The 10,374-nt window shown below is 47.5% G+C and overlaps 1 protein-coding gene across 2 annotated transcripts; it reads left to right on the top strand.

Moving 5' to 3' along the window:
* Positions 1–7,059: 7,059 nt before the first annotated feature.
* Positions 7,060–9,516, top strand: LOC125508512 (hypersensitive-induced response protein 1). Of its 2 annotated transcripts, none has more exons than XM_048673241.2 (5): positions 7,060–7,239; positions 7,856–8,077; positions 8,201–8,321; positions 8,447–8,635; positions 8,844–9,516. In XM_048673241.2, exons 1-5 carry the CDS (start codon positions 7,105–7,107, stop codon positions 9,203–9,205), a joined length of 1,029 nt encoding a protein of 342 aa, XP_048529198.1. In that variant the 5' UTR covers positions 7,060–7,104; the 3' UTR covers positions 9,206–9,516. The 2 variants fall into 2 exon arrangements, with proteins under 2 accessions (XP_048529198.1, XP_048529201.1); XM_048673244.2 differs by having other exon boundaries at positions 7,101–7,239; positions 7,860–8,077.
* The last annotated feature ends 858 nt before the right edge of the window (positions 9,517–10,374 follow it).

Here is a 10,374-nt window from a genome sequence, read left to right as displayed (position 1 = left end):
AGTAAGAGGATGGATGGAAAAATTACTACCAGCTGCCAGCAAGGAGGTCTTGATAAAGTCGGTTGCTCAAGCAATTCCAGTGTACTCCGTGTCATGTTTCCGTTTGCTGAGGGGAGTGTGTGATGATGTTACCTCCCTCATACGTCAGTTCTAGTGGGGCGGTAAAAGAGGAAAGAGGAAACCATCATGGTGTTCTTGGGATGTGATGATCAGACCTAAGTATATGGGGGGTATGGGTTTCAGAGATTTGGAGCTGTTTAACTTGGCATTATTAGCAAGGCAGGCATGGAGAGTCTTGGTTGATGACGTTTCACTAAGTGAAGAAATACTCAAGGCAACCTACTACCCGACTTGCTCCTTGCTTGATGCAACTCTTGGACCACATCCATCTCAGATATGGAGGGCCATAATTAACGGAAGGGATGTGCTTGCTCAGGGAGTTATTCGTAGAATTGGCGACGTAGAGACCACCAACATTTGGCACCATAACTGGATACCGAGACCCAGCTTTAAGCGACCGATTACTTCTCTCATACCAGCTCCACCAGAGAAAGTATTTGAGTTGATTGACACAACCATAGCCTCTTGGAGGGAGGGAGTGGTTAGAGCAGTATTCACTCCCTTCGACGCGGAAGAGATTCTGAAGATTCCCCTTTGCACTCGACGGGTAGAGGATTTTTGGGCTTGGGGTGAGACCCCGCGGGGGATTTTCACAGTAGCCTCGGCATACCGCATGCTTGTGACAACAAAAATCAGCAGAGAAAATTGGCTTGAGGGGACGAAGGAGTCATCGCTTATAAATAGGGAGAGTGGGGAGTGGAACAAAGCTCTGGAAAATGCAAGTGCCGTCCAAGATCAAAGTATTTGCATGGCGACTTGCGAGGCACTCGATCCCTACGGGCGAAGTTCTCCAACACCGTAATATGGCCACAACAGCAGTGTGCCCATTATGCGGGGCTCACAACACATGGAAACATGCTTTACTCGAGTGTCCGGTCTCTCGATGTACATGGGCTTTATCATCAGAAGAAGTGCTCGATCAGCTTTGCATTGTTCAACATGAGAGTGCGAAAAGATGGTTATTTGCCCTTCAAGAGAGCCTCAGGGCAGAGGATTTTATAAGATTGGTGGTTACTTTGTGGGCTATTTGGGGAACTAGAAGGAAATAAATTTATGAAGGACTGTTTCGGAGTCCTCAGTCCATCAACTACTTCATAAACTCCTACTTATCAGAGGTTAATATCATCTATCCACAGAAAGTGGCTTCGGCCAATGGAGGAAATCTCTTGGCTATAAGAGAAGCACTAGCTCTTGTCGATGATCTTTACCTCCAACGAGTTCATGTTGCTTCGGACTGTAAGGGAGTTGTGGAGGAAATCTCGAATGGTGGTGCATCAAACTATGGTGCAGTTATTCAGGAGATTAAGTTGCATTCAGTTTTTTTATTTCATGTAAGATAGTTCACGAATTTAGGAGCTCAAACTTTGATGCTCACAACCTTGCGAAATATGTGTTGGGTCTTGGGCCTGGCCGTCATGTTTGGTTAGGCCAATATGAGGGTATTTCCTTCGTCCATGTAAACATTGTGACGGATGAATAAAGTTTCGCAGGGTTGCCTAAAAAAAGAAAAACACGTCCAGGACATAGCACAATGATTGCTTGCCCATGTCGATGTCGTCGGTTCTTATCTGTCGCTACCATTTTTGTGTTCCAGACCAAACGAAAATTCTCCGCGCACAGAGATGCGCAAGGATCCGTCGTTTACACGGTGACAACGAATATCATGGCTTTTAGTTTTAGTTCCAGCATCAACCATACATTTTTTTGCCATGGCCAACTATCTCAACCCACAAAGAATATCCCAGCCCCCTCTTATAATACAAATGACAAACATTTGACGCGTGTTTCACAAAACGGAAACAACTTTCAGTACCTTTTACAAGAAATCAACGAGCAAATAAGGAGAGGAAAAGAAGAAGAATGCAACTCCACGGTTGTTGTTGCTATCTTAAAAAGAGCTTGACCAAGGAAACTCAATCAGACTCTTGTATTTTTTATGACACACTTATTAATGGCAGACAAGGAACGCTGAACACTCTCCCATCCAAATGACAAAGTTAAAGAATAAATACCGGAGGAACACATTTTTGCATTCCATCTTGTCTTTCTCTAATCGGACTTTACATTTCGTCGGACAGAAAATTGTCATCCAAACTCATATGTTTGGGTTGTCCGCCGCAACTCATTTTCAACTCATATGTATGTGTGGAGAGGGGAGGAGGGAGACAGGCAATTTTGGCCACCTGAACACATCCATCACGTTAGAATGACCGGCAAAACCTATGGGAAAACCCATTGGTTCACCGGGGAGGCCACCTATTTGGTGCCCACATTCATCGCACTCCCGTGGAGCCAAGCCTCAACTACTAAAGCCGGACGGTGAGTGTCAAACCCTACCCGCCCTAATTTCCTCCTTTTTCACTCCGTCCACGCCGGTATTGGATCCTCGTCTGCTCCGATCTTGCCGTCCGCCATGGTCCACGAGAAGGTCACATACTGCAAGATGCTTGCGTCAGAGTGATGGGCTAAGCTCGCGGCGGAGGCCATTCTAATTTTTTGAATGACCGTTGTTGTTGCGATCTTTGTGTTTGTTGCACCAATGTTGCATGTTGCACCAATCCACTTCATCGGTATTGCATCATAAACAAATTATAAGCCATTCAACAATGTCTTGGCTACTTTGATAACAAAGAGAAACAGACGATGCTAACATAACCACCATCTTCAATCATCCCAGCGCCAAGCGAAAGGGCACCAAAGGAAGCCAACTATCGGCACTGTGATACACTGACCGAGCCAAGCGCATACCCTAGCACTTTCATCACCTTGCCCTTCATCTCTTCAGCGAAGGAGCTGCCCAGGACTCCTCCGATCACAATGGCTCCACCGTAGCAAACTACAAAGTAGAACTGCGTGCAAAGCAAGAGAGGAGTTAACTAAGATCAAACAACGGAACACGAAAGGTAAGGATCGAGCATGAAAGTGACAGAGGAGTTGGTGGAGGAGGAGGTGGCGAGCATGGATGAGGTGAGGATTGATCCTATCGCCGGGTTCGAGGTGGTGGACATCGTGGCCTGCAAGGGCAACAAAATTCACCTTCTCTCGATGGAGGAGGCAGAGGAGGCAGAGGAGCAGTTCCTCCGTGCCCAAGCAGAGGAGGTAGAGCACCTCGCAGCGGAGGCGCGATTCGAGGCCGAACGCAAGGGTGCTGCCGCCTTCGCCTAGCTCATCTGTGACAACACCCTCTTCACGGAGAACCGCACTACTCTCGAGCCCCTCGAGTTCGAGGAGGTGTGGCGGCGAACCGTGGCCGATTCCACCTCCACAATGTTGAGTGGGAGGAGCTCTTTGCGGACGACGCTGACAACAATGAGATGCCCTCGATTCGCCCCACCACCAACAACCACGAGGCCGGCGACTCCGGCAAGGGGGTCATCGAGCTCTACTCCGACAAGAAGTAGGAGTGGGGTAGTACATAATTTGCAATCTTCTTTTTGAATGTAGCTCGTTTTTAACCATCTATTAGTTTGTATGAACTATGTATGAAATCAACGTTTCATGGCTTTATACGGATTAGATGTTTTGCACATGAGGCATGTGGTTGCCGGGGCGGGCTCCTGCACGGACGCGTTCACGGACATATAGATATAGGGAATCAAATTAGCAATCCTCGAAGATACTCCAAGCATAGGATTCCTTTTCAGATGAAGGAATACCGTTCTTCAAGTAGCATTTCCATATTCAAGTTTCGAAGAGAGATAAAAGCAAATTTCATTCAGGTTGGGCCTCTAGCACTTAAGGTTGCAAGCTTTGAAACAATCCTGATCCTGATCCTAATCAAAGCCACACCTCCACGACAACCACTAGTGGATCATTATTTGATCCTAGTGGAATGGTCGCCGCTGGGGAATTTCCGACCATTGAACGGCCAAACCAGCAAAACGCGTAGTACGATACAAAGCTCCAATCGCAGGTCAACAATTATAATTTTGATTCGTCATGCACGTCAGTCCTTACCCATTGCCAAGTTGCCATGTTTGTGCTGTCACAGACAGCAAAATAATGGAGGTGACGCGGGGTTCGAACATAAACCACAGCTGCCTCTCACCATTACCATACCATCAACAAATACCTCGGCTACTTTTTTCGAGTTATTTGACATCAATCGGGGGAGGATTTTCCGTAACTTCCACAGGAAATTAATGGGCAAACATGAAAAGAACGATTAACGGCTCCAAAAAGTTTCAACCTTTTCCAGCGGCTCCAAAAGTCCGGCCTTCAGTGGTAACATGATATAAATCTTACCCAATCAACTCACGTCGACTCTTGTATTAGTAAGGGTATGTACAGTGATGTTATCTTAGGAGTGTCATGTAGGATAAATGATAAGGTGAAGGAGAGAGACCTCATAAGAAAAAGGTTGTTTTTTCTTATTTAAGATAAGCCAAGAGATAATATATTAGGGCATGTACAGTGGTGCTATCTTAGGAGTGTCATGTAGAATAAATGATGAGGTGAAGGAGAGAGGTCTCATAAGAAAAGGCTTATCTCTTTTTATTTAAGATAAGACAAAAGATGATATCTTAGCACAATATGTGTCACCACGTTTTTAGGAATAACTAGTTATGAGGATAAAGATGAGAAATGATCCATTGTAGACATTTTTTTGTTATCTCTTAATTAGATGCAAGACCTAAGATAAAACTATTTTATCAACCATTGTACATGCCCTAAACTAGCACCAAACACGAAGCTTTTCGAAAGATCCACTAAAACACATAGTAGTTGCCATTGTAAGGCAACAGTAAATTGACAAAGAAAGATTGCTAAACACTCCAGCCAAAATGAAAGTTTCAGTACTCAAAAAAGAAAAAAAAACTTTGCTTGTGACCCTGAGATCCTAAGAGGATCTCCAGCCGCGCCCCCAACACGCCCCACCCATACGGTTTTTTCGCGCCGATGCCTAAAAATCAGCCCAGGCGCGCGCCCCGGAGCCCTTTTTCGCCGGTTTGAGCCGAAACTGGCGTCAGCGGACCCAGGCCGAACCCGACGCGCTGGGAGGCGCCTGGGAGAGCGGTTTTGGTGCGAACGGGGATGGGCCCGCAGCGTCAGCGAGACGCCGCTTCCTCGTCCTCATCGCCTCGGTTCCCGCGGAAATCAATGCGAGGCTGGCCAAGGTTGTCGCGCCGGTCAGCCTACATTGATGCCTCACGGGCGACGCAGTGAAGGCGTCACCGACGCGCGTCTCGTCCGCTCCCGCCACGCGTCGCCCAGCATGCAGGCTCTCGCCGCCCGGCCGCGGCTATAAAAGCCCATCCCCCGCCGGTGAAGGCCACAGCTGCCACACCACGCCTCACATCGCCACACAGAGCAGCCCACCGCCCCCTTCCCGCCGATGAGCAAATGGTTGAGAAGTTCCCCGGCGACGGCGCGGCGGCGAACGGCTTCGGCCGTCGCCATCTCCAAGAGCCGGAGGCGCGCCTCCTCTACGAGGCCGAGTATCTGGCGCCGTCGGACATGCATGTGCCGGGTGTGTGGAGGCTGAGCGCCGGCGGCATCCCGGTGCCACCGATGCCCGACGGGGCGGCACGGCGGGCCGAGATCGCCCGCATCCGCTCGTCCCTGCCGCCGGAGCAGCAGAACGAGCCGAGGTACGCCGTCGACAGCCACACGATGTGGACCATGTACTTCGCGCGCTGCCGCGAAGAACAGGTCGCCTCCACCAATGGCGTCATCCCCCGCGGCCGCCTCAACGCCGACTGGTGGCGCGAGTGGTTGGGCGTGCCAGGCCGCACGCTCGAGGCCGTCCTTGACCACATCGAGACCGGCAACGTACCGCGCCTCGAGTACCCGCCTCGGTCGTCCTTCTCTCGCCGTCGTGGTAGCTCCTGAACGCCGCGGCGGATGGAGCCGGGGGCGTCCTCGTCGTCAGGCCCCGGCTCGACGGGGCTCCGCCCCGTCAAGCCGGAGCCGGAGGAGATGCCGCTCCGGCGCCGCACCCGCAGCGGCGCCCTCGTCATCAACGAGGGTTCCCGCCCCTCCCCGCGCTTCCTCCGTCTGGTCCGGCTGAAGCCCGAGCCGGGCTGCAGCCGGAGCACGTCGGCATGGTGGCCCCCGACGACGAGGCCGCCCTAAAATGGGCGAAGGAGGACTACCTCCGCGAGCAGGTGCGCCGCCAGCCCGAGCATACAAGGAGCTCCAGGCCCGGCGCCGCGGGTGCAAGGAGGGCGGCGTCATCGTCCTCGACAGCGACGAGGAGGATGAGGCCGGGCCATCCAGCGCCCCACCGCGCGTCGGCGACCCTGGCCAGGGGTGCAGCAGGGACGGCGGCGGCTCCGGCGGGGCGTGCGACGATGACGACGGCGGCAGCGGCGACTACACCCGTTTCTATAGGCTTCCCGGTATGTAGAAGGCGGCAGCGGGCTCCGGCAGGCGGTGGCAGCGATGTAGTAGGCTAGGCTAGGCGTAGTTGTTCTCTATTTTTTTTGTACAAATCTGAATGAAAATCGCCGAGTTTATGCCATGTTTGTGCAAATTTGAATCAAATCGCCGACTTTGTGCCCTGTTTGCGCCAATTTGGGGGGCGACCTGGGGGCGGCGACTGGGAACACTATCGCCCTCACGCCTAAAAGATACGCCGGTTCAACCCTAGACGGCGCTTTTTCGGCGTCCTGGGGGCCGAACGGCTGGAGATGCTCTAAGAACACAATTCTTGAGGTATGAGATCTTAGTCAGGTTTCTTAGAGAGAAAATAAATAAATTCCTTTCAAGACTATAAATCCAACATTTAAGATACCAAGCTTTGAACGACAACTATCATTAAAGCCCGGTCTACGTTGACAACAGAATTAAATGCTTATTTAGCCAAGACTATCATAACCAACCATGGTATTGGGTTTGGTTGGCTGCAACTGATTCAAACAACAAAAATCCAAACCCACCCTAAGAAGTTTCTCCCAGGCTACTGTGCAGATTCCAAAAGAGAAATGCTGGCGTTGACCTGGATACATATGACCCAACTACTCATGTATAAAAGCACTCCCCATGCTCCTAGACAATTCAAGACAAAATCCAGTTATCCCATATCCTCTTCAACAATCTGAACTATCTTCACCAGTTAGGTCAAGTATTCAGCAGTGGTTGTGGTGCCAGTGCTCAAAGATCAGAAGAGAGGTTAATGTAAGTCAACTATACCACCTCCCTTTAACTTCTCTGCTCCTATCCTGCTCTAGGGGGAAAGAAATTATGTTGCTGTCTTGTAATGCAAACAATGCAATAACTTATCGATCCTTCAAGTGTAAAGAAAAATCCGTCTGGGATGAAATTAAATTAGAGGAAAAAGAAGATGTTGAGGCAATCAGCCCACCAACAATAATTGGTGACAACATCATCTTTCTTAGATAACTTACAATATATTGGCATTTTGAAGTTAGCTTTCGGCAAACCACAAAGCTTCCCGAACCAAATCAAAATTATTATTTTTGAAAATATACAAAGAATAATTCAGCAAATATGATAACCTATTATGAAAACAAGCGAAAAACCCAGCAATATGTTAATCTATTAAGCAGATAGTTAATGATTCGGTAATCTGTTGGCCAGTTAGTCATAGTTTGTATGGATCTCACTATTTCATACAGGAGGATTACCTATATGTAGTATGTACACCATTTTCTTGTATAGTGCTGCTACAGCACACAAATAATTTGCCTGCAAAAAGTGACTGGCAATGAATTTATTTTTTAATTAATCTGAAAGCTGTTGTAACATTGATTCATACCTTCACTGTTTCAAGACAGAGATAAGAATGGGCAAACTAGTTGCAGCAATAGGCAAGTTGCTTTGCTGTGTACAAGTGGACCAGTCAACAGTAGCCATCAAGGAACGATTTGGGAAATTTGAGGATGTGCTTGATCCGGGGTGTCACTGTGTGCCATGGATTATCGGAAGCCGTGTCAGTGGTAAGCTTACACTTAGGCTTAGGCAAATGGATGTTCGCTGCGAGACAAAGACAAAGGTACTCTTATATTTCACTTCTTGAATTATCCATTCAAAACACCCCCATGCATCACACAAACTTGTAGAGATCACATTAGTTTATGCGATCTATTTTCTGCTGACACTATGCATCCTCTTACAGGATAACGTTTTTGTTACAATTGTTGCATCCATTCAATACCGAGCAATGGAGGACAAAGCAAATGATGCGTATTATAAGCTGAGCAACCCAAAATCTCAAATCCAATCTTATGTCTTTGATGGTAAGGATTATCCTCTTAAAATATAGTAATTTCTGGAAATTCTCGTGAATTGAAGAAATTTTTCTATATGTAAATGCTAAAAATCTTCTCCAAGTGATTCTTAACAAGGGTATATGATCTTGCAGTTATCAGAGCAAGCATTCCCAAACTACAACTGGATGATGTTTTTGAGCAAAAGAATGACATAGCAAAATCTGTGGAGCAGGAGCTTGAGAAGGCTATGTTTGCTTATGGCTATGAGATTGTGCAGACACTAATTGTTGATATAGAGCCAGATGAAAAGGTTAAAAAGGCTATGAATGAAATTAATGCCGGTAAGCATTTGCCTACTTGAGTAGAGCTTAGTTTGGAGTATCAACTGCTAAAATCTAGCAACAACGCAGGTGTTCCATGTATGTATTGCTAACAAACCTTAGGAGTAGTTCACATTAGGGTGTTGATATAGCTGATCTAAAACCCTAATGTTTTATCTAAGCAGTTTGATGTATATGTTTAACCATTTCTTTTTATTACGCTGTTCAGCTGCAAGAATGCGTGTTGCGGCAAATGAAAAGGCAGAGGCAGAAAAGATCGTTCAAATCAAGAGAGCTGAGGGAGAGGCTGAAGCTAAGTATCTCTCTGGCCTTGGAATTGCAAGGCAGCGGCAGGCAATAGTTGATGGCCTCAGAGACAGTGTGCTTGGCTTTTCTGGCAATGTGCCTGGGACTTCCGCCAAGGATGTGATGGACTTGGTTCTGCTCACTCAATACTTTGACACCATGAAAGAGATCGGCGCTTCATCCAAATCTTCTGCAGTTTTCCTCCCGCATGGCCCAGGTGCTGTTGCAGACATTGCCAGTCAGATTCGCAATGGATTTCTTCAGGCGTCCACACATAATGCCTGAACTGAACCCATGTGTACAAGAATTTGAATTGGTGAGGTCAGTCCTACAGGCTCCTGGTTTGACATAAGAAAATGGTCCTTTAGGCGCGTGATAATATTGTGTGAGTTTGTGACTTGTGAGATATCTACAGAAGCTTGTAAAATGGTTTGTATTTTATAATGTATCAGCTAGTCCTTAGATATCCGTAGATAAGTGCCTAAATATATACAAAATGGAGCATGGGGACTTAAGATGGATGTATTGAATGGTTGTTGTGTGGCTATACTTGAGCTTCTGAGAAAATAATGTTTCCACATCTTCTTTAAATTTAATATATAGCTTTGGTTTCATATATTTCAGCGATAATTATACAATAACTCATCTTAGTCCCACTGAATTTCCTCACTAGCACCACTCACAATCAAAACATGCAGTTTGAATCAAACTAAGAAACTGAGATCAAGTTAAATAATTTAAAACCTGTAATCAGAAACATCAATGTTCGTGGATCATTAACTTAGCTCAGTACGTGCACAGCTTAAATCAAACGGGCTATTTTGGGTGGTAAAGTGGACAGTTATCAGGTAAGATATGAATATTAGCTTAACCTCATCAAACAAAAAGAGTTAGCAAGGCTATAACTCAAATTGGCCAATTTGGCAAGACATGATCCATTTTGCACCACATATCATTTCAGACACCGAGTGAAGATAAACTCACATTGAAGGGATCATTGGATCATTGTCTGCAGTAATCTTAAGCACATTTTGAACTACATAGGTGCACAGGATAGTCATTGGCAGTATGATAATTAGTGGCACGGGAGATGATCAACTCCTGGACTGGATCGATCAGGGGAAAAGGCCCCAACACTGACGCATAATAAAATTGCAAGTACTCCCTACTCCCTCCGTTCCATAATATAAGAGCAACGCTCTTATATTATGGGACGGAGGGAGTATATACCTAACAGCCGAGATGGGCTTCAGTAAGGTCGGCCCTCCTCGGGATACCCCTCTTCCGGCCAGTACCTCAGCCACGAGAACATGGGCCCCTTGGCCATCGCCAGCTCCAGGATGTCAGCGCCGGCGACCCCTGGGTCCACGTCCCTCCCAACCAACCTCACCGCCTCCACTAGCGGGTCGTGCTGGTGTCTCTCTCCCTGCGCGCCGGCCGCCGAACCGACCGGC

Source organism: Triticum urartu, chromosome 1A (assembly GCF_056163025.1).
Source record: "Triticum urartu cultivar PI428250 chromosome 1A, HENAU_Tu73, whole genome shotgun sequence".
Lineage (NCBI taxonomy): Eukaryota > Viridiplantae > Streptophyta > Magnoliopsida > Poales > Poaceae > Triticum > Triticum urartu.
The sequence above is the reverse complement of the archived record's forward strand: the minus strand, read 5'-3'. Positions and strand labels throughout refer to the sequence as shown.